At 40.5% G+C, this 25,590-nt stretch overlaps 1 protein-coding gene across 1 annotated transcript in view; it reads right to left on the bottom strand.

Annotated features, from left to right (window-relative positions):
- The window catches only part of CTNND2 (catenin delta 2), a 654,700-nt gene that overhangs the window by 107,662 nt on the left and 521,448 nt on the right, over positions 1 to 25,590 (bottom strand). Inside the window, exon 12 of the mRNA XM_075052197.1 lies at positions 23,128 to 23,311. Within this exon, the coding sequence (XP_074908298.1) occupies positions 23,128 to 23,311 (184 nt within the window). The remainder of the gene's footprint in view (positions 1 to 23,127; positions 23,312 to 25,590) is intronic.

Below are 25,590 nucleotides of genomic sequence, written 5' to 3'. Positions count from 1 at the left end.
GTTCTTAATTGCCTTCCTCTACATTAACTGCTCAAGCAATTTCTAAAGTATTAAAATTCAGGTTATTTGTTCATAATTTCTATGTCTATTTTTCTCCTCCACTAAAAGATGAAGACTGTATTTGTCCTGTGTAGTCCTGTGAGAAAGTCTCTGTCTTGCATGAGCTGCACTAGCAAAAATACTTCCACACGAAGAAAAATATTCCTCTTCTTATTTTTTGCAGGCCATATTCTCAGGAAAAGCTTGGCATTACAACTGCATTCGCAACAACAATTGAAAAGAAGCAGGCAAAATGCTTTAGAGTTCAGAATAAGCATCAAAGAAATCTACTATCTGTAAAACACAGTAATTTACTAAGTGTTCGAAAATATTATTCTGACTGTATTTATCAGCATGTTTTACACTGCTGAGATCGCTTTATAAAATCCTTTGAATGTTACTTCTCTAATATAATTTTGACTTTGTAAAGAAAAATCACTCTCCTTCAGCCAAAATTTTAACACAAACAACAGCTGGGGAAAAGGATTTTCTTTCATACCTGAAACTTGTGAAAAGGAAGTTAGTCAACTTCACATACTGTGTGAAATTTCTTGCCATTCTCTGAGGTATTTGACCTTGGTTTAGCTTAAGAACAACTAGTGCTAACAAATGGAAACAAAACCCTCTTGGTTTTGACAGTTCTTTCCCCTTGACTTATTCGCAGCGTAGCTCGTGTGCTTTTCAGGGATACATGCGAGCCCCTTTTCTATACACTCCAAAATATTTTGAATGCCTGAGTTGATTATGATAAAAGTGCAACTTCAGAATCCAACATGGGGCCAAAATGCATGCCTGACCTGCTTCCAGGTTGTACCTGAAATTGTTTAGTGCTAGCAGGCATGTCCTAGTTACTGAAGATATATTTGTCTCCAGAGTAGTAGGAAAGGACCAGACCATCACATAAAATTAACAGTTAAAAACAAGCACGATGCTTTTCCACGTGGAGCAGTTTGCTTATTTAATAAAACTCCCAAATCAAAAAATCTGTGAAAAAGTTTCACAAGTATAGTTTTTGGAATCAGAAAAAACCAGCAGAAAACAGACCTTGGGTTATGGTTTCTGAAGTTTATTTGTTAACTATCTTGCTTTCTTAAAGGACCAGTTTGTGCATCCTTTCTTCCTTCTGTAGAGAAATTATGAACCCGGGAAGTCCTGAGAGTTTATACTCTCTGGAGTCATCCTCTGCTCCATTTTAATAAGGCACTCCGAATCGGATCTCCCCCGTGCTCAGAAGAAGGCTTCACTGAAAGGATATGGCTGTGCTACCCCACAGGAGCAAAAAGGAAAGTGATTTGAGGCCTAATATCTGCATTTAGACTTTCTCAGTCATTTGACTGTCTTGGATTCCGGTAAGTCTCAATTGTTGTCCATGCATTCTCTTAATTGTCCATTATACAAGCAAAAAGTATTTTAATTAGTAAAGTATAGGTCCCTATCTTGCTGATGTTATTACCTGGGTCTCTTTTTTGGTTCGTACGTTCAAATGAAACACCAAGGAGTCAGTTAGCCTCCCAGAGAAAACAGGCAATTTAAATATCCAATGAATAGCCTGTCACGTGGAAGAAAGTCCATACGCCAGACAGACCCATTGGCCATATATTTGAAGGACCTCCTGAAGTTTTAGACACACAAATTCAGCTGAGGGCAACCAAGCTTGTGCCGTAAAAAGCCCTGTGCCACAACTGTCAAATTCCTTCTACAAGAGGACGCAAAAAGGATGAATCTGTGATTCAGGTATAAACCCAGTAATTTTACAGTCAACTGGGCAGGCAATTACATTCCCAAATAAGTAGACACTTTGAATTGGCAGCAAGCTAAAATGAGATCTCCTAGTTCAATGATATACAGACGTGTGTGTCTATGTAAATACAAAAGCTGTATCTTAAAAAAAGAAGAAAAATAAAAACAGAGCTTATTTCATACATGTTAACTCAGAATAGCATCTGTATGAGGGCAAACTACTTTAAATCTTGGGACAGGATCTCATGACACTGTCACTTTGGTTTCTCACTCTGTGCTAGACAAGCATTCTACCTGGGCCAGATGACAATTCAGATGTGACTTTCTAGTTGTACAAATTCAAAAATAAATAATGTCATTACAGATGCATTCTGGGTTCCATTTTGACATGAGATTCCATTTTTTATGTTCTAATTTTCATTTTTCCATTTGTTATGCTGATTTTTAAATTGACCCTGTTGTCACTGAACCAAACCAATGAGTTTTGGATCAGGTATTACAACACACTGCATATTCCTCCCGTATACTTCGGTAGGCACCTAAGCTCAGTAAGTCTGTTTGCATGTGCCCTTGAGTTTGAGATATTTAAAAGCATTATTAGTAATGCGCTTCTTCTCAGGCCTTATAAATCAAAATATTGGTAAGTTATACAGTTCTTTCGCTTTGGTTTTAGAATCAAGTGAAAAAGATAATCACCAAAATCAGACCATAAACAATGTAAATATTTAGCAGAGTTACCAGTCTGAAAATCCTATGAATAAAGATGAGATTTACCAGAAAAAAATATATGACTTGCAAGAAGCAATCCTATCAACCTTAAGGAACAAACAAATAGGATCGTGATTGCTTAAGTAAGATGATTCCCCTAACCTACAAAGCAGTCTCCCTGTCACATCTGAGTTTCAAGTGCCTTCCTGCATCTATTTTACAGTCTTGAAAAAACATTATCAGTGCAGAGCCTTGAGAAGAAAGGATGGTAAATCAGCTTTGGTTGTTGACTAATCAGATGAGCACAATTAATTACAGCACCAATCAGTTCATTAGATTATTAGGTTCATCTCTTTCTGATCAGCTACTTAGAAATTTTGATACAGAGGATAAGATGTCACAAAGCAGAACACTCATTAGAATATTAGAAAGTATGAAACACTACTCTGTATGAAACACATTAAGTTATGGCATAGCATAGAAAAGTAGAAGTCAAGTGCTCTTCAACTGTGTGTATAGTGATCCTCTCAGTGAATTGACTGCTATGGACATTTCTCTGGCTGGAGTCTCTCTCCAAACTTGAGAGGTGTCTTTCTCCTCTACCAAACTAAAAATCCTTAGAAATGCTGTCTTCTATCTCATTTCTGCCCATCCCTAGTCTAGACTACGTACTAGTGTAATGGTTCCACCTGTTGTTTTACTGTCATTATCCACGTGCTCTATATTACCAGCACTTGTGTCACAATTTTCAGTTAGGCATCTCAATATTCATTTATTATTTGCTCACATTATTTCTTTCTAGTCACATAATTCATTATATGATACTGTTCCTGTGAAATTGCATTTTATTATTTCTAGAACAATCTCTACCCTCAATTTTCTTATTTTTATGCTTTAACTCCATTAAAAACATCAAGGTATCTATGCTGCTTCCCACTAATAACATCTCGCAGTTTTATGATTTTTTTAAGCTAAATACCTGTAAAAAAATCTCATTATCAAAAATTGCCTAATTGTTACAGAAAATACAATGTGATGCAAACTAAATTATAATTCTTATGCTTTGGCTACATGTGCCTTCAGCATAAGAAATAAATATGTATGTTCATGTCCTATTGTCATGACAGTTATCCTGAAATTGCCACAGTGTGTGTCCTACCTCAGATTATGTCACTTCATCATATCTCCAAACGGCTTTATGGGCATACTGAGAGATGATGAAAGAACTGACCCTCTAGGGTGCCCTTCAGCCTAATGAGTCATTGTGCATCATTGCTGCTTGAAATAACCTGTAAAAAAAGAAGGGAATCACTCTACCACAACCCTACTTATCCCCAACTAGTCCATGCCATATAAAACGATGAACAAGCACTCTCTGCTACTACCACTGTTGTCAATGCTCTCTACCCCTTTGCCTTATACCCCAGGGATGGTGTCTGACAACTTGGCTCTTCTGCCGAAACGAACCTCTTACAAAACCCTACGCTGCCCCGACGCTGTTGTATGTCACAGTAACTGCTCAGGGGGCAGAGATGACTTATTGGCAGAGGTTTCATTTTTGCCTTTTCATTTTAACACATACCCTTTGAGTCAATTCACTTGTTCAACTAAAAACCAAATTCAAACTTCCCATTGGTGCCTGAAGATGCTCATGAAACTCTCGGATGAATAGCAGGCTCTCTTCTTCCACTTTGTCATTTGCTTTGCCATGAAATGTACTATTATGCTTGCCTTCAGATATTTTACCATCCCATCTGCAAATGTATACATTTAGCAAGTTACTGTATTTGCTTCATCCTGATTCGTCCTACAAATTGAACCAAAACACTTGTATGCGGTGGAAGAAGAGGACAATCCCCCTCCCCCCCCCCAACCCTTCTCCCCCCAAAACCGGACTTTGCCGGAGCTGTGTGTATCTGCCTGAGTAAAGGCTTCTGCAGAATCATTGTGTTCGTTATCTCGTGATCACTTCTGTGCATCCTCTTTCCATCAAGCCTCACCTTACACAGGGGCTTTGCTACACATTTTTTGGGCCAAGGGGCGGAGTGTATTGGTGGCCTAAAAACCCACGACTGACCACCAACAAAAAAAGACTGGGGGGAGAATTATACAAACTGAAAAACCAGACAAAGTTGAGAGCTGGTTTCAAGTACAAAGTTACTGACGCTGTAGCAAACTTCAGCCCCAATCTCACGATAATTATTCCCACACTAAGGGATTTCTGCAGTCGTGACTACTCTTTAGTTGACAGATAAGCACTCCCTGAGTGACAGACACTCGGCACCATCAGACTTGCTCCTGTGTCACCTCCTTTTACAACACACCCAGTGTACAAACCTCACATCTAACACAGTGCTTCGACTGCAGTGGGGTTATGCCTGGGAAGAGTTTCATCCTTTGCATGCTTTGTGTGCCAGTCAGAGACCAAATTAGCAAAAAGGTAATTATAGCTTATAAAGGTGTCTGTTCTTTTATGAATAAACACTCATTCTAATTTTGTAATTATTATTTTACCATTCTCCGTTAATTGTCAGTTACTCAACAACATAGCTTCCTCTGGTACAGTGCAAACACAATTCCCAGAATTACAGTAAAATTTGCTGTATTAGGTATAAAAGAGTGCAAACTATTTAATACAACTTTAGGAAGCTTAGTGCTTATTCCCCAGCTCTGAGCTGACTTCCATTGCCAAATCTCACTGCAATAAATATGCTAATGCCAAATACTAGTGGATATTTTTTTCCCTTCCTGAACAGGTGGCTCTGGTAAAATGACACTCCATCAAGACGGTAACTGCATGAATCAAGCATCGCAATGTTCCAGTTCCTTGTGCTTGAGTTATCTCTCTGCCCAGAGCAGGAGGGATGCAGAAGGCCCATGTGATCGTAACTGATAAACTACCTGTCTGTTTTGTGCGAGATGATTCATTTACGGACGCTGCACTGAGAAAGGCAAAATTACTCTGCAATTTATTAATTATGATTAAAGTCATTCCTACCACTTCTGCATTACTTGATTTACCCCATTTTTTACATACCTACCTACACCTGCCAGCTTTACATACCCGTGCCCATGGCCCAGGACCCCCCTGCAGCCGAGCCCAGAGCCCTGTCCCTGTCCCAGCGATGCTGCAGCAGTGCTGGTCCCCAGCCCCGTTTCTGGCTCGCTGTTTGGATTTGCTGCCTTGACCTTGGACCTGTGGTATGGTCTCTGTCTGAGATCCTCTGAATCTCAGCTCCTCAATAAACCAAAAGCTGTCGTGTTTAAACTCAGCTGTTCATATAATTGTATGCATGCTCAGACTGGCAGGTGACGTCAGTCCCCTGTTTTCCTCTCCATCCTGCAGATTGTGTTCTATGGGATGTTATGCTGCTGAGGGCCCTTCACCTTCCCGTACCACACAGGGTACAGGTACTGGAGGGTCCTCAGCTGAGGCTCAGCCTCTCTTCCCCACCGTGATCAGGATCAGTCGGTGACTTGGGCTTTGCTGGGTACAAACCCCTCTCCCTGCATCTTCGGGTGCCGGCAGCGGGTCCGTGTCCCTCTGAGCACAGCTCTGAGAACAGACTTCTGAGCTGTATGAAACCACACCAGCGTTTAGATGAGGGAAGAGCTGTACACCCCCATCCAGAAACACCCACTGGCACCGACGGGTGCCGCCGAACACACCAGGAACATGCAGGCACTGTACGGACTCTTCTGCTGGAGGAAGCTTATGGAAAAGTTACCTGAATTTCATACGCAGTATTTATCCTGCACTAACTTCCTCTGGGGACACACGGTCTACCGTGACAGTATTCACAGGGAGAATTACTGAGAAACAGCTATTCTGCAGTTCTTTGCTTTCTGCTCTTCCGCTGTGTAGACAAGTCCCTAAGACAAAACTCTTGGTTACAACACCCAAGCTGTAACCATACTCAGCTTCAATTTAATTTGTAAGCCTACTTCCCACCAACCCTATCTGCACTCTTGCCTGATCATTTCACCTAAAATGTTGCCCTCAGCATCATGGTATTAAGCCACCACTGTCACGAGTGCCATCCGCTCTCTGAGAATCTCCACGGAAAGCAGCACCCCAGCAGACAGAAAACACGAGCCTCAGTGTTTACCCCCAACCTCTGCGGCTGTGCCGGGCTGCTCCGACTACCCCTCTGCCACCAGTGGTACTGCTGAGATGGCTGCAGCCAGAGGCCCTCGAAATCACGTAGGTGAATGCTGGAATTTCAATCCACACAGTGAAATCTTTTCTCAGAACATGCCTAATTACGCTGAGCTCTTTATAATTCAGACAGCAAAATCTCGTACATCTGCCTCTGCTATTTGCTATAGCCTCTTACAGCAATCGTTTCATGACATTCAGTGTGCCTCCCTCCCCCTTTCCCCAAATAAAAGTGCTTTAGACCACTTAGGTCTTCAATTTACACATTTATAACCCAAACACCGCTTGAGGAGTGGCACTACAACCTGCCCCAGAAGATTCAGGCAGCCTGTCGTACCGTAAACTTGCTTTAGAAATCTACCCCATTAACTGAACGAAGCATGACAGCCAAAAAAAGCTGCGGTGCCAGAGAAGTTGATTGCTACTATTAATACCCAGAAAGAACAGCAGTAACAAGCATAAACTCTGAAACTACTTCAGAGATTAAGTGCAACCATCTTTGTTTATTTAGCCGAATGATGAAGTCAATCTGAAATAAACAGCAAGGAGTTCAGGAAATAGTTCAGTATACAAGTTCAGAGAACTCCAGAAAAATATGGAAGTATCAATGAGATCGAAAAATGACACCTAAATGTTCCAAAGTTATACTAGTTAGGAAAAGTAATTAATGAAAAATCCACTGGGTTTCCCCTATCTCCATTCTTTCAAAAATATAATATTAATATTTTGCATAGAATTTTGAAGTTTGATCCCAATTTTGAAGGGATTTAATTGATCTGAGAGACTTGCAAATGGCACTTTAGACACGATGCATGTAATGGTCAATACTTTTTTCCGACTGCAATTTCATCTTGATGAAAAAATTATGAACAGCAGCTTGTAACTGCAATTCTGAGATTGTCTATTTAAATAAATTTCTTATTACATATGACCAATGCCATAAGTACGCATTTCAATTTAAAATCCCATCAAAATACCACTTACTAATTCACAGAACTTTATTTACTTCATAAACTATTCTATGATTTAAGATTAGTCCTAACAAAAATGAAGAGAAACCAAATGAACAGTCATTAACCTACACTACTGTAATTGAAAAAAGACGTTTCAAATACAAATCTTTCTTTAGCTGTTTGGTTGACGTTTGAAAGTAATCTTACTTGCAATTGCTAATCAGTTCATCATTATGAATTATAAAATACTTTACAGAACAGTACGGTTAGAAAGCCAAGCACTGGAAACAATACCCCAATGAAGTAGGGCTCTGCAACGGTAACTCAACCCCCTTTCACGGAATGATCGCGATACGTTGTCTACGCTGTCACTTTCCCCCCCCACAAGACTCATGCCACATCCACCGCACAGGATGGACTTTTTTGAGGTGAATCAGAGTTACGCTGTAGAAGGGGCTGGTTTCTGTTAGCCTGCTCGCCTCTGTCAGCAAGTTCTCCGTGACCAACGTAAGGGGAGAGAAGTAATGGTCCTGAGACGGGAAAGGAGAGACGGAAATTTTGTTCTCTTCCAGATTTTGTTTTTTCCACGGGCTTGACTTGAAACTCTGGAGTCACTCACAGCATCTCAGAAATGCTGGTTGGCAGGAATGGGTGGGAAGTCATCCAAGTCCAGCCTGCTGCCCGAGAAAGGACTATTATCAACACAAGACAAGGTCAGTGGTTTTTTCAGAGAGCCTTGAAGACATCAAAGGATGGACATCCCACCACCTCTCTGTTCCAGTGTTGCACTACCTTCCTGGTAAAGCAAAATGTCCACTTTGAACCTTCCAAGCTGAAACTTGTGACCTCTTCCCTGCACCCTGTCCAGTTTCCGAACATCTCTGTTGAACTGGGTGGGCCCAAAGCTGGACACAGTACTGCAGCGGTGGCCACACCAGTACCCAGTGAAGGGGGAAAACCTTGCAGGGACCTGCTGGCCACCAATATACCCCACTCTGCCATATGCATGATGAGAACACATTGTTGGCTCATATTTGGTTTGGTGTCCTCTATAAAGCCCAGTTCCTTTTTAAAAGGGGTGCTGCTCAGCCACAGGGTTTCCAGCCCGTACTGATAAAACACTTAACAAAGTGATAATACATTGCATCAGTCCTCTCCCTTCAGCCACATGGCCAGACACTTTATCGCAGAAGGCAATAGCACTCGTTAACCACTGGCAAATCCGTGCTGACTGTTCCCCCTTCACATGTTTGGAAATGGATTCCAAAACCCCATGGTTTCTCTAGGGTTTGAAGTAATGGTGGTCCCCAGACTGTGCTTTTCGTTTTCCTCAAAGACAGATAAATTTTTAGCCTTTCTCTAGTCCTCAGACACCTCTGCCAAACACCAGCGCGATGGGTGCCTCACAACCGTATCGACCAGCTTCTCCTGCAGCACCCTTGGGTAAATCCCATCCAGTTTCATGGATTGGAATATACCTTTTTTTCTCCAAACAGTCCTTAACCTGTTGCTTGCCCATTGCTGGCTTCTCCTTCTCCTTCCTAAAACACGATGAAATGTACAGGAGTCTAAGAGCAGGACTTGCCTGATAAGACTGAGGCACAAAAGGTGGTAAGTTCTTCAGTCTTTTCCCTTTTGTCCATCACTAATTCATCTTCCCCACGCATCAATGGACTCGCATGCCCCTCAACTTCTTTCTGCTTTCAGGACACCTGCGCCTGTAAAATCCCCTGCTGTGATCCTTTATGTCCCCAGTTAGCTCCAGCTGGGCTTTGATCTTCCTCATTTCAACCCCAAGGGCAGACCCAAGGCTTTTCATACTCCTTTGTTGTTCTGCACTCCACTCCTTGGTTTCTTCTTGTGCTTCAGGAAGCTTTCTGTTTACCCAAGTGAGCTTTCTGCCATAAATCCTAGTCTTCCTGCACAACAGGGTTGTTCGTTCCCAAGTTCTCACGGAGGTGGCTTTTTTCTTTTAAATTCTGTGAGCACCCTTCTCCTATGAAGCAGCTCCACAGAGGCTTCAAAACCCATTGAATCTGTGACTACCACGGATACATTGGTGCTGCTGTCAGGAGGAATGATCGAAGCATAGGCAGGTATGGTTAACAACCAAAGTTAAAACGGAAAGTTTGCCACTACCGTTGAGAATAACAACCTAATGTATAGTCCAGGCCCACAGGAGGTTCACACCAAATGCCACAGTCCGTACTGCTGGCTGGACATGCTGATGCGAAGCTGCTGCAGGTGCTCCTACCCCGTGCTGCCAGTGAGCCTTCCAGTTCGACGGCCGCCATCGGCCCTGCTCCCTGCCTGGGTACCCGGGACTGACGACAGCAGCGTTGCTTTCAGTGAGACGGTAGCAGGAATTGTGCTGAGGCCACTAAATTCATTTCACACGAACTATGAAAAGAGCAGAGCAAACTCCAAACTGGCACCTGCTGGCCACTGTTCTGTTTCTCACTGCAGATTCTGAGCACAGACAAATATTTATTATTGATAAGATAGGTTAATCATTTATTTTTTACTGAACACATGAACTACACAAAGTAAACAGCACAAGGACAGACCTCCAACAGAGAGGAGTAAATGTGAAATGATTAAGCAGGAAAGGAATGAATAAGCTTGGATGCCTGCCAAGAGTCACATTCCCAAAATCTGCACCAAGGAAAACTCCAGCTATTCAGATGGCAATGTAAACACAATCAATCTCCTCCTTTCTTGCTTTCTATAAGAATGAGAAACAAGGAAAGAAGGAAAGAAAAGGTACTATTGGTATTATTGGGAACCCAGAAGAAAACTGGTGGATAGTGTCACTATTACCCTCATGATAATACATTCCTGCACTTGATTTAAGAATGGGAGCCATTAGGTTAGCTTGGCTTGTAAGGAGCAATGGAAGTCAATTACTTTTGCTGTGTGGCAGCTACCGCCAAGGTTTTTGATAGATGAAGGCCAGTACATGACAGCTATCAAAGTATTAAACACATTCCAGTTCCTGCATATTTGTTTTTACCTATCATGTCTGATAATACCAGATGTGGTTTGAATTAGCATCCCCCAAACTCTCTGTGTACTAACTAGAAAATAATTTGAGTACCCTTCTACAGAGTGAGATATATTTACTTTGCTAAAGTATGATCAATTAAAGTCCTCATGTACTTGTAGGAGAGGAAACAAAAATCATATCTAGGGACTATGATACTTTCACTTTGTAAACTCTAAATCTTTAGAGTTTACAGTATGAAGATAATTTACAATAATGATCTACCCAAGCCCTTGAAGAATGGCTGACTACATAACACATCCACTAGCAATAAAACATAATGATAGGGCTCATGCTACAAAACCCTAATGTTTGTTTACATAAATTAGCCCCCATTTAGTAATTACACTGTATGTCTCCCATAAGGTCAAGTAAAATGTACCCTGGCAGAAGCAATACTGCATGCATTATAGTCTAGACAGAGATATGTTGGAGAATTATGGGGGATAATTAATCAGTTAATGCTTTCCATGTGTTTCATGATGTGTGTAGCCATGATTCTAGAATAAAATTTTTGTGCTAATGCAGTCACTTTCCACTTTCTTAAAAGAAATACTACCAACTGCTGTTATTCAGGCTAAGGACTACAGTAAAAAGAAAGTATATAGCTATATAAACACATACAAACCCCCACGCAGATGCACATATGTCTTTCTTTCTGGTTTATTAGGAAGTAATGATATATTTTCATTATAGATAATAATAATATCAAAGTATTTAAAGTACCTATACATTTGGAAGAGCAAATGGCAAAACAAACTGATTATTTACAGGTCATCTGTGTATACACAAATGTGACGTATAGCGGCAGTATGCCTCTAAACAACCAGTACTTCATTCAGGTGCCTTGTTAAGCAAGCCACCTAAAACAAGTCATAAATTGCTTTTATAATCAAGGGAAGGTGATAGATTTTCTTGAACTCTTCCAAGGTGGAGGTGCTGCCTACTTAACTTTGGGTACCTCAGTTTTCTGAATTAAAACCCAAATGAAGAAAAACCTCAATTAAAAAAAAGAAAAAAGAAAAAAAGGGTTCTGGGAAATGTGGGATTAATTCAGTGCCCAAAGACTCTTTTAGTTCACTTTTCTACAATCTAACTGAAGGCAAAACCAAAATTACCGGTCCTCTCAGAAGTAAAGCCAAAACAAAACAAAAAAAGCAAGCACATTTTTCCTGTAAAACCAATTAAAAATCCCCACATTGTTCCTGTCGATCGTGTAAAATCTCAGTTCAGAAAAACGCATCCTTCACGTGGATTTCCCTCCCCCCCGTTTCAGCGCTGGTGATGCTGGTGGCAGCTATGCACCAGATTTTGCTGGTGGATCCTGTGCCCGCGTGCGGATCCGCTGTCCTCAGTAAGCCCCGCAACCTAGTGACGCTTGTTTTCACGACAGATTATGAGATCTCCCTTGTTTTTGTGGGGTTACGAAACTTAAACACTTCTGAGGTGACAAGCCGTGCCCAAGGCCATTGACTGCAAGTGCTCCCCTGCGCAGCCCCGAGCGCAGCCCGACCGCGGGCACAAGCAGCTAACCGTAACACGTAAGTAACTACCGAGAGTACAGACGACATTGTGTATTTTCTCGTATTTGCATAGATTAGAAGACATTCCTTCTTAGCGTGAAGGCTGGCAACCAAAGACAGCAATCAAAATCAATCAATTTGACCACTCTACTGAAAAACAATGCCTCAACACAAATTAATTATATAAAGTGAACCCAGGGAATGAAACAAATATTTTTTTGGCAAATAAAATATTTTTATTTTCTATTTTATTATGTATTTTTACTTCATTAGGGGATTAAAAAAACCCAAACCGCCCACATTTTTATATGCACTATACTTACGTTGTGCCCTTTCATGACTAACGCTTTTGAAACACTTTCCAAGTATTGTACTTCTGTGCATAGTAAATCAGATATAAAGATGGATGAATGACAGCAGGGGAAGAGGAGGAGGTATTTCACAATGCTACTGTCCTTCAAGAGAAAACACTAAAGCTGTAACCAACTAACTGTAATAAATGAGTACCTGACAAAAAGAAATGAGCTGTGAAAGTAAAAACGCTACACTAGGATGAATATTTCAGAAGTACTTTGTTACGGAAATCCTTTGTATGTAGTGTGCAATCCTAGCTAAAAATACGATCAGGCAGATGTTAAATATTTTCATATAGTACATGCAGATGCAGTTAAAAGACAGGATTATTACTTTTTTTTTTAAAAGAATGTGCTTTTCCCAAAGGAAACTTTCTCAACAGTAGTAAAGAACTTGAAAATACACTATGAAGCTAATTTAGGGAAGGCAATAGGAAAAAAACCCTGAACCCCACAAACCTCTAATATCTTTGTTTCACTCATTTTTATAGAGGGAAGTCTTCACCTCTCCCTGCCATATTAGACAGAAATTTAGCACAGACTTTGCTGGCAGAAGACAGGAAAACCCTCTCGTCCTGCTCTGTTGTTGCCTTTGCGGCAGTGTCCGCAGGGCTGGGAGCGTTATCAGCGAGCTGGAGCTGGAAATCAGCATCACCTCGCCCCGGCGTTGCACCCTCTCACTCCACGTGTGTGTTAGTTTTTTATCACGCCCAGAGAAATATTCAAATTGGATAAAACTGGTGAAACTGAATTAGCGACGGGCATCACATGCTTTTTACTTCAGTCTTTATAAAAGTCTCCATTTACGCCCAAATTAACTGTCCACTTTGCTAATCCTCTCAGAAAGGGGGAAATCCATGTGATCGCAAGTAATGGACTTCCTCGTTCTTTCTCAAAGTGTCCTTAGCAGATGGTCCTCTCTGCTCAAGGAAGAATCTTACAAAGTGCTAAAGCTCCTCTATGGAGAAGACAATAAGAACACCAGCCCAGCACTCGCCGGGCAAAGTTTCCCAAAAGACGACATCCAGAAACGATCTGCTCCCTTTCAGTCCTCAGCTCAGATGTGGTGAGTGCACAGTGAACTAAGCAGGCTTGGCAGCCTATTTCATCGCAGCCCCCAAGAGCTGTTTTTCTATTTACTTCGTCAAGAGGCTTCCTGAGAAAATATTTCCAAACCAGATAAAAGTAATGAAGTTTGTAGGTGTGGTTAGTGGGGACGGCGGGTCTGAGGGGCTCAGTGCTAAGGACGGTACCGGAGCGCGTTTCTCACGAGCTCTCAGTAGCTCACCAACTCGCGGAATCGTGGAGTGCCATCAAAGCCTTCTCGCAGGAAAAGACTTGAGTGCTGGCTCAACTTGAGCTGCTGGCATTAATTACTCTTGCGCTTGAAGTGAGGCAGTTCGCATGCCCAAAACATTCTGAAAGGGGGTGATAAAATGTTTACGCTGTGATGTTGGCTGGCTTATCCAGAAGCACGAAGCAAGCTCAGCGTACTTCAAACAGGTATCTCTACTGAAAATCCTCAGACTGAGCCAAGAGACCAAATGATCTTCTCACTCCTGGGGGAAGTTTCTTCAGATTTGAAGCAGTCTGTCGTAAGATAACGAGGGAAAGCTGCGGAATTACACCCTGCCTTTCCTTCACTATGCAGAGCCGTGTGTTTTCACGTGTTCCTTTTTCATACTGCCTAGTAACGCAAACAGCTTTAAGAGGAGAACAGCTACTTAATATTCAAATCAAGCGATGAGCACCAAAGAACCTGAACCTGACCCAATATTATTTCATTATCTGTGGTGGAATTGAGTGGGCATACAAACTCTGGATGATTGTGTTTCCATTTTCCTTGGGGAAATAAACCATCATCCTCTATCATCAGTCACCATGACCATGAGTGGTGCTACAGAATTGTCACAATCAGTTTTTCTCTCACGCTGAGACAAATAAGAATTTCTGTGGAGCCAGACTGTAGCAGTTTTCAAAGTCCCCATTCGAAAAGGACTATCGAGGATTTTGGACAGTCAGCAAAGCAACAACAGAGGTACACCGGGGTTCCCATGACACCCGTGGCCCTTGTGATCCTTTCTTTCCAAAGGACCCAGAGACAACTGGCTCCGTCTCTTCAGCTTCCCACGCAGTAACTGCACGGACACGCTGACACGTTCTAAAATACACGCGGTGCCAGGCAGGCTTGGGGACTCTTCCCAAACAGAAAATAGCTGTGCTGCTGTGATACTCAGCTCTGCAGCTGGCCAGCGAGAAAGGGGCTCGTTAGAGTCGGCTGGGCTTGGAGTCCGCTCAAATCAAGTCAGCAGGCCACCGAGATTCAGACCGTGCTTTACTACAGCATCTGCCGAGCTTAACACTCACTGCTGCATAAACGAAAACTCTTCTGAAATGACCCTCCTCCCCCAGAATCTAAGCCCTTTCACAAAACAATTTCATTTTCTTCAGAGCATTCACATCCACGCAGCTGAAACCTCCAACAGAAGGAAATGTAAATTAACACTACCTCACCATGCAAATGTGAGGGGACATTTGATTTTCACATTGCGTACTAGTTAACAGCAAGCATTCAACCTGAAAGGAATTAAAACCACCAAAAGCTGGGAAAATAGTCATTCAAAACATACTTGAAATAGTCAACCCATCTCTATTCCAAGGCTAGGGTCCACCATAAGCCATTCAGCCTAAGAGGCAGCAGTCGACGGTTTTGTCATCGTCGCTGAGCCTAAGAATATCATAAGATGAAAGCAAAGGTACTGAGGCACATCCATTCTCTACATACGTGTGTGTATAATTTCCAGCAACAGTAAACTAGTAAATTACAGAAAGAACACACTCCTGCCATAGCAACAAGTAAGTATCTATAACTGTATGCCACCCAGTTAAGTTGATTTTTTTTTTCCCTAAAAAACCCACATACATTCACATTAAAGAGAATAAAAGATCGTAGTTGAAGAATAGGAACTAAATTTCAGCTAGGTCCTAAATTATCAGACTCTGACATACAGGTCCAATATTTCTAAGTTGTATCCAAACATGAAGCCCCGTTGAAATCTGAATGAGTTTCCCTGTTTGCCCACGGATCACATAAATAATATTTTGAAGATGGATGTTGACAGATCACTTATCTCAGTGCAAAATCAATACGCTGGGAGTTCCTTCTGCATTTGAAGGCAGATTTAGGCAGAGCAGCCCAGCATCTCTTATCAGATATAAAGATGAAGGAAGGAGGTATGCCGTCGAAACTTGTTAATGTGTTTTTCAGTATAGGAAAGCAAAAAGTGTCTGGAATTATGCTGTACATTTTTCAGACCAAAGGAGATTACAAAAGGCATTCCATAGCATCTGTTTAAAAACCAAATTTCTGGCTGAGATTTTGATCAACTTGAGCCCAGAATGAACTTCCAAAGATATGTGGAATCTGTAGCATCAGTTTGATAGGTTGAAATAATGCTTTTACCAGAAATGCTGAAAAAGCATTAGACTTCAGACTGCTATTTGAATACCACTGCTATAATTAATACAGTACGACCTTGTATAAACCTTATAAATTTGTTCATGAATATGCAGAGTGGGAGTAAGTGCACTGTGAAGAAAAAGTGGGGTGCTTAAGTATCTGACACAGCTACACATTTAATTCTGTTGGTACCTTTCCCTTGAGTATCTTCTGAATAAAAATATTACAGCAGCAATCAGAGGACACTGATCTATTCATACTAAAATCTTCCCCCCCTCCCCCGAATCTTAACATTAGATTTTTATTTCAGCTACACTTCCGAACGATCGCAGCATTCAGCAAGGAAGAATCTCTCTCATACCTTGCAGAAATTCACCTCCGAAACTTTACGCTGAACTGGGATGCAATCATTGCAGCCTCTCAGACTGGTTTCTGACTTTTTTCTAGACTGGACCTTTCAGCTGCTTTGAAAAGGTGAAATACATTTTCCACTGCAGACTGGCTCTTACTCCTCTGTGATTCTTCCCATTTTGGTTTGTGGTTGAAAGACTAGGAATATGGCTGTGAACATTTACACCTGAGCTAGTGAAAGTTTTAGCCTTTTTAAAAATACACTTTGCATAGTTCATGCCCATGAAAGCAGCCTGCCTGAAAGTTTTGAATTAGGGTGCCTGAAATTTGACACTTAAACTCATTATCAACAACATCAAAACTACAAATGATTTTCAGAGCTGGTAAGTCAGTGACAGTCTAGAAACACTCAAAGCCTCTAAAAACCAGGCTCCTATATAGACACCTACTCCTTGATTCAAATGCCTGCCATTAGGTAAATGCTACTTAGATGTTACTCCTTTCTATCTTGTTTTAAAAGACAAGAAACTGCAGTTTAGCTCATTTTCCCTCCTGTGAATTATGTTCCCATATGGTACTCTGGGTGGCATTATCAAACTTACTAAAGACAGTTTTTCAAAATTCATCGTGTACAAGTAATATAGAACTTCTGAGCTAATGCATTTAAAAGTAAGCAATACGTTATTCAGCTTTAACCTGGAAAGACAAGATGTAGAAGCTGTGATCAAGATACCTTCATTTATATTAAATAGGAAATTATCTGGCAGTCATTTGTACAGTACATGTCACGAATCCTTTTCAGTTTCTTCAAAATAATGGAGAGTTGACATTAGCCCTCAGTTCCACCACAGCCTGTCATTGCTGGGACCAAGAAGCATAAATGATATAATTCTAATAAGAATTTAAGTTTTAGTGAAAAGGGATTGAACTTCACAAAATGAGACATTAAAGCTAAGCTTTTCCTTAGCTTCTTGACAAGGCTTTCCTCTGCACTTACTTCCAACTCCAGATCCTAGAGAAATTCCCAAGCTGAGAAGAGCTCTCAGCAGAGCGTGGGTTTGTTAACAATGGACACACCAGTATAGCCAGTATAACTCTGGAGTTTAAGAACACTAACTTGATTCAACATCCTAGTTGTGGCCAAGTGAGGTTTAACACATGGTATGCGACTCTGTAGACTATGTAAAATATAACATGTGCTTCACTACAACACACTCATAGAATGTAGCTAGATAATTGGCATCAAATCTGCTGATCCAATGGTCCTCGGATGTTAATTACACCACCTTTGTAATTTTAATAGCTCAAAATGCTTTAAAAAGACAAGAACAGTGGTGATCACCCCTTTCTCCAGCATAAGACTGTATCTGAAGAGGCTAAGAGGAGGAAAAATTGCAGGCTTGGATTTGGACAGCTTCCCCCCTACAAACGGAGAACCCTGCCCCAGTATCCCTCCAGGTAGTTGTGTCTCTCCCACGGCTCTTGCTTGCCGGACTGCTTGTAGTAAAAGTCCGTCCCTTGAGTAGGCTGCCAGGGGAAATACACAGTTAATGTGAATTTTGTCCTAACTTTGGATTCTGACAAGCCTGGGCTTTCTGCTACCTGATGCACAAGACTGCCAGGTCAGCCTGAGGAGAGCTCCTGGGCTCTGGAAAAAGCAAGAGAAATACTGAGATGGGTTGGCAAGTCCAACATCTCTGTATCCACTAGAGCATACGCAGGGATGGACAAAATGTGACTGTTCTCCTGATAGGAGGAGAATCCTAAAATCAGCAGCAAAGGTCCTGGACCTACTGTAAGAAGCTGGCTCCATTTATACCCCACTGAAGATATTCAGAGCTTGCCCCAGTCAGTAAAGACAGAAACATATTTTAGCTTCAATAACCAGTCCTTTTATATCTGTATGTATACACACATAAACACGCACATACACATGCACGTACGTACATGTGTCAGTTCAGTTTCTTAAGAAACATGTTTCACACATATATAAGAAAGTTTCTTCATATATATGCGTGTTTCTTTAGAAACTAAACAGATGATGAATAATACAGTCTGTGCTATTTATTTTATGCTGCTCCCACATCTTCTTTTGCCAGTATGCAGCAGAACATTATATTCAAAACTGATTACAGAAGTTCCTAAGAATAGGAATCAATAGATGTTGGCTGCTTAGAAGAGAACTGGAGGAGAAATAAGATGGTGGAATAAATGCATTAACTGTAAATGGCTGTGAAGCAGACCATTCATCCACAAAACAGTTAAAAACACACTTGATATTCAGGCTTCACAGTTAACACAAATTGTTTTAACAAGGTAATTTTGTCCTTCCACAAGTTGATCTATCCAGAAAAAACCTACTGGGTCAGTTACATTCAGTTCATGTTTTAAAAGCACTTTTCCCCTTTGCTTTTACACTTTTAGAGCTTCCTACATATTTTTTTCAATTGAAAAATAATTCATGGTATTTTGTGAAAGGTTTGACAAGGACGAAACTATGAAGTATGAAAGCTTGAAAGGTATGGGGCTTTATAAACAAAATCTACTTGAATTACTCTCCCATACAATTTCTAATCAACTAATGGGGGGGGAATATAAATATTTTAATAGATCTTTGATATTCACAATTACCCCTGTACCCTCAGTTTATGATGAAAAATTAAATGGAACATGGAGGAAAGAAAAAGACAGCATTTTTATGATTGTGCATCTAAAACCAGATCAGAATCTTAAAACAGTAAATTCTTAAAATTCTTTTAAGTCCTCAGATGAGATTCTATTAACTGAAACTCATCGAAGAAACCCCAAGGTTCCAGACTATACATCAGGACAAAAACTCTTGAAAAGATTTTTGTCTGGGATTCTTTCAGACAGTCTTTGTCCTGGACAGAGATCTACTTTTGTGTTAAGTAAGCTTGACACTTCAGGTTAAGACAACATTACGCAATGTGTCTCCTGTTGATTTTTAAATTTCAGATTAGGGATTGTAAACACCCCCTATAAACAACTGGGATTCCAAATTCAGTTTTCACCTGACTTTCCCTAGTAAGTCTAAATGAATCAGAAACTATAAACCAAAGATACAGTATTTCTCTAACCCAAATAAAGCAGTCACAGCTGAAATCAGAAAGGAAAAAAGAAGTCAAACTTTCACAGAACCTATTGAGGTAAGGTACTGGTATCTCAGTGGGGAGGCAAGTAAATTGGGTGATTACTCTTAACACATGTCACACTGAGGTCTGGCAATTTATGAAAGATTAAGATTAAATTTACAAGTGACAGGTATAACAATATATTTAGAGCTTTGAAATATCTAAACCATTTCAAAGTATTCAAGTTATGTAAAACTAATTAGTACAATATTGTATTAAAGCTATTTTCTTTTTTCAAATCACAAAAGTATGCAAAGTGCATTTTGTAAATAATGTCTTTAAGGAAAAAAGAAAACAGGAAAAGAAGGTCTGATGTTGCTGCTGTCTTTAATATGATTTCATACTGATTTCAGCTGGATTACTGTGTGACTGGAGTTGCAGACTTAACTTGGTTAAGAATGATAATGAATAAGCAGACAAGAGTACTAAAAATTGTAGTGAACTAGCAACTTTTTAATTGAAAAAGCATAAGAAACTCTCATCAGGAAACTGAGAAAAGGGAAGATCAGCAGAAAGAATAATAATTCAAATAGTATAGTGAAAAACCACAAAGATCTGACTATTCCTATATAATGGCCATTGCAAACTACTTAATAGTATTGTATATGGGATGGATTCTACTACAGCACCTCTCAGATATTATTTAAAGTTTTCAGCAGTAAGTGTATCAGAAAACCAAAGGCATGTAAGACTGACCGCCCTCCCACCCCAAATCCCCCTGGCATATTTGCTAGCATTAAATCTTATACAATACAACCTGATGTCCCTGAATCTGTCAGCATTACAGATTCAGAAACATTTGTCAAGTATTCTGAACTACTTTTCCTGTGATACTGAGCATCATCACTGATAATCCTGACACAAATGAATTTTAACCAGTGTCCCTTCAAAAACCAGCTCTCACAAAAGGAGAAAAAGAAAACAGCAGAGGACAACCAAACCAAAATCTTAGAAGACATTCTGCCATGGAAGATGACAACGGACTTTCCATTTACCAGATGAACACAGCACTACCTTAGCCAGCAACCACATCACATCTTGATTTACATCACCTCCCTTGTCAGTGAGATCTTGAAATGGAAATACGAGGCTTGTAACTAGTCCCAAGGGGCAAGTGTTGAGAGCTGTTCAGTTTATTGGGGGTGGTGGGTATTTAAGGAACGCTGGCTAAGGTACTACCTGCACAGAGCACGCGCTACTCCGGTCATCGCCACTCTCCAAGCTCTTCTTTCTGATTTTCGCTGTTTCCTCCAGCCTACAGACCCATCACCTTACATGAATTCAACACAAGAATCCAGTTACCATCTCAGAGGTCAACTTACACTTTTCTCTCTTGCACAAACACAAACTCGATGTTTTGTTCAGAGTGAGAGATTTTCAACAGCGACTGGGGAAAGGTAAACAAGCAAGTTCCCGCTGGTGTGAAGCAAAAGTAAGTTCAACCCTCTCCAAATGTTCTGGCTCCGCCAAAGAGCATCCACACAGACTAAGTGGGATGAAATTAGCTACGGAAGATGGATGAAGGCCAAATAAATACCTAAAGCTGTTAGAGAGGACAGAAAGATGCATCTGGGAAATAGGGAGGGCTTGATATCAGAAAGATATTAAAAAGCCGGACTATGGTTGAAGGGCCTGGGTTTAGAAGGAAGACCAACCTGCTCAGGACAGCCGTTTGAGCTGCTGCTACAGCTACCTGGGAACAATTCAAGAGTTATAATATGCACAGTCTTTTGCAGGCAGATATGAGCTTATTTTGCACGAGCTGACCAGAAGCCATTCTGCTATGACAGCATACCATCAAGCACTCGGTAGTAAGCCTTGCTGCAAAGCAGTGTGTATTAGATCAGGCAACGTACCATTCTCATGTGGCTCTAAGTCCTCAGGCTGACCCAGAGTGCAGGCTACAGTAAGCTCACATCAGTTTGCAAATGGGCATGCACATACCCTCACACACAAAAAAAAGAAAAAAAAGAAAGAAAGAAAAAAAAAAAAAAAAAGATTTCAAGACCAGTGTGCAACAAATCCATCAACTATGAGGTCAGAAGAACTGAGGTTTGCGGGATCAGGGATGGACATCAGTCCCTGAGAAGCAGTTGGGAAAAATTAACAGGCAGACAGAGCTTATGGAGTGGGGAGACAAACACTGCACATGCCCGTTCAGAGAAGGGGCACTGTGAAGCCCCAAATTTATAATGGACAGCAGCTCTTTAATTGAGACAGGTTAAACATCGGAAGTGTGAGACATATAACATGGTACAGGTCTTTAAGGAATGACTTCTGTCACAGTGATCTGAGTAACTTTTTTTCTAGCCATTTGAACGCAATGCAACACAATCATACTACCAAACTCTTTTCAAAATAAATACAACTCAGGTACAAATGCCTAGCTTCAGTCACATACCCCAACATAGCTGGTATTCACATATACATACCTGCATTTAAGTCCAATACAAGTATACTTGCAACATGGATGTAATTACCTTCTATCTTTCATCCTCTTCCGATTACATATAAACAGTCAATAATAATTACAACTTTTTCCCTTAAACTTTTCAAATATTACTGCTGAAAGGGAGACATTTCATTTGATGAAACAGCACAAAGACTAAAAGGGGCCTGCTATAGATATGTAAACAATACTGCTATTTTACTTTGCTTCCTATCAATGTTTTTCTATTTAGCTCGTTGATGGATATCTGCTTTGGATGCAGCATACAACGTAGAAAGTATTACCGATACATACTATTCACCTAACAATTTTCCTGTGATGTATGTAAAAATATAACTAATCAATTTTCATGTCTCTGAGACAGATTACAGATTCTCCAATATATAAGGAAAAAAAAAAATCAATGCTTAAAAGAACTTGCCTAATATGTTAAAGTATTTCAACAAAATGATATGGATTGGAATTCAGAAATTGCTATGACTTAATCCTTTTGTAAGGTTTTGTCAGAACTGAAACTCCTCTTACTCATCCTATTTTCATTCTCACATCTACAGTGATTTTTACAGATCATATTGCACATATTTATATAAGTACACCTTGGTGTTGCATATACAAGTTTGGCATACAAATACAAACATAAATAAGTATCATACTTGCTAAGGATCTGTTTAAGTATTCTAGTTGCACAATGTTAAATTCGTTGGTCTCTTATTGAAATCCATTTCTCATCTTCACAGAGCAGAAAAAATCTACTTTATATATTTATTGTAACTCCAGGAATGGCATCTGCAACCCGTAAGGCATGTAACTTTTTGTGAGCATCTTCATTCCTTTTTGTGCTGATTAAATTGGGTATAATAGTGAGAATATATTAACTTCATTTAAGCAACTAGGGAAATAGGACAAATCTACAAGGAGAAAAACATCTGTAATATACAAGCTTGAATGAGAAGACTGGTCAAAGCTGCCTAGAAAAGAAAAATAGAAAACCCACAGCAGTGCTTGTAGAGATTGTTTTTTGAATGCCTGAGGCTTGTTTTCTAATTAATTTCCAACTTTAAGTTTACAGCGCTGAAAGTCATCGTCTTTGCTGACACACAAACTAATTATTTACTTTACAGATGCCTAAGCATGAGAAATACCAATTCAAGCCAAAGCGAGATGACTGAGGAAAAGCAAAGGTTTCGCAGTACTCACCTTAGGCACCCAGTGGCATTGCGCAGCACCTGCGATGAATGGAGTTGTATTTTATGATCATCCTGGAGCGGAGAGTTTTCCCATCCAGAGTGAGGGATGATCACTGCATTGGTCAACACTGCGAGGGCATCCTGGATGATTGGCATTTTCAGTGCATCACAGGAGGATAGATTCCAGAGAACTCCTACAAAAAAAGTAAATTACTAATAATTAACACTTCTGCAAAAAAGATTGAAGAGTTTTTGTTTTTTAAAAAACCACCACCACCACGCTTCATAGCATTGGCGTGCTTAATAAGGCTGTTTCTGTCAAGGAAAAAAAGACTACATTGAGAATGGGCCTGAATGATACCTGCACATTTTTGCAATGAGAATACAGCTTTGGATACACAACAAGTAATCACGGCAACTTTGGAAATTTCTCAGAGCTAACCCTAAAATCTGAGCAGCTGGTTATTATCTAGGCCTATTTAGGCTGTGAACCACATGTGGAATGAAAGAGTATTACATGTCTTTTTTTAGGGCTTGGACTTCAGATGTCTTCCTTCTAAATAAAATTAATAAAAACCAAGGGCAAAAAATAGGTTCTGATTTACACTAAGACTACCACTCTTGATGGATACGCATTGAGAAAACAAACCCCCAACCCCGTGATCTTCAACGTAATGAAAGTAACTGTCTAGGCTAGTTGGTACTATAAGCAAAAAGACTTCCTTCACAACCTGATACAGTAGTATGGTATTATCCCGGCCTTCAACAGGTCATTTTTTATTTTGTAAATATTTCACCATACAAAGTGACAGAATACTGCCGATTTTGCACAGAAACAACAAGCTTAATGGTGCAACTCACAAGGAGATTTACTGGAATTTTAAAAAAAACCCACCCTTCCGTTCAACTTCACAATGTGCCAAAGAAAAGGAAGAGCAATCAAGAGCCAAGCTTTCGGAGCACGGCCGCAAGGATCAGGGCTGCTGCAGATGTCCCCCCCAGAAAGCAGGCAGGCAGCTGCTTTTCGTCCCCTTGTATATTGGCTGGAAAAGCGCGTTTGATTTTTGTGCCGCGCCGAGAGCCTGCTGCTGCTGGGCACCGACTAGTGCGGGGGGAAGCCGGAGGGCAATACGCTGCTCTGGAGGAGCAGTGGGCTTTATTTTAGCCCAGCGTCCTCCCAGGAGCAGCTAGAAGAGCAAGGTTGCCTCTTCCTCTTCCTCTCCTTCCCAACATACATCCTCTTCTCCGGAGTCCGACCCCACTCCTTCGTCCTTCCCTTCCTGCAGCGACGGCAGCCTGGCCCCCCACCCAACTTTGCGCGGCAGGATTGAGATTTGCCTTTCTGGCTATCAGGTCTTGAACCAACACAGAGAAAGATTTTCATCATCGTATACACGAGGTTACTGACAGGAACACGACACTATGAAAACCCAAAGCGAGGGGTGGTGGGAGGAAACCGCTAAAGACCTTATGAACGTCTACTCAGAGATTTAGAAATATAAGCAGCAAGAACACCACTTGCTCAAGGCTTTCTTTAGCATTCTGTGTTTTGAAGGAGAGGTGTAATTAACAGGAATCAACCTACATTTTTAGGTTTCCCTTTAAAGTTAATTACCTCTGTGGGGAGACTGTTTCAGTTATACAATTTCATGTTTTAATTATTTTATACGGAACTGTATGCAATGACAGTTACGCAGCTTAATGTAAAAAGTTTGCTTAGCATACTAATACCCCCCCAAACTTAAAATAATCTGTATGTGGTAAACAGGCAGAAACTGTCAGACTTTAGCTACAGACTGAAAAACAAAACAAAACAAAACAAAAAAGCAGAAATTAGAATACTGTTCATTTTTTAATTTAAGAATTACTGCTTTAAAGGGAAAAGAGTCTTTGTCTGAATTCTGTTCTCAACGCCTTTCTGAAAAGTAATACCATATTTAAAGGAATAAAGATATTCATACTTGCTTTTCTATGACCTGTTCTTGGTAAGCTTTATTGGCACATCTACTATTCCTGAAATACCTAGCATTTTGCTGGTTTTAGTCAGTACAAACCACAGTGTGGTTGCCTATTTTTTTTACTTTATCTAGACAGGTGTAAAGGATGTGCATGGTATACAAGGAGAGAATCAGAATGCAAATCTTTCCCCCTTCAAGGTCCAATTTAGTTTTTAGGCAAGACAATGTGTTGCCTCTTTGTGAAGAAGTCCTATTTTGGAAGTGAAGCAGAAAAGAGTGCTTTGATGGCAACAAAGCAGTGCTTTGGGCTGCAAGAACTAGTCATAAACTGGAAAAGCAGAAAAAAAATACAAAAGAAGCAAACATAAGAGCCCTGTCTAGCAAAATGCTTAAATATGTGTATGTCTACGCTCTTTTCTATTCACTCTAGGTTCTTGCTAATTAAAAGTAAACTCACATAAACATGATGACAAGTTGGTATTCAGCAATAGCTGAGATGCCCGGAACTACTCCTT

This window comes from Buteo buteo, chromosome 20 (genome assembly GCF_964188355.1).
Source record: "Buteo buteo chromosome 20, bButBut1.hap1.1, whole genome shotgun sequence".
NCBI classification, from domain to species: domain Eukaryota; kingdom Metazoa; phylum Chordata; class Aves; order Accipitriformes; family Accipitridae; genus Buteo; species Buteo buteo.
This window is presented reverse-complemented; position numbering and strand designations above follow the sequence as displayed.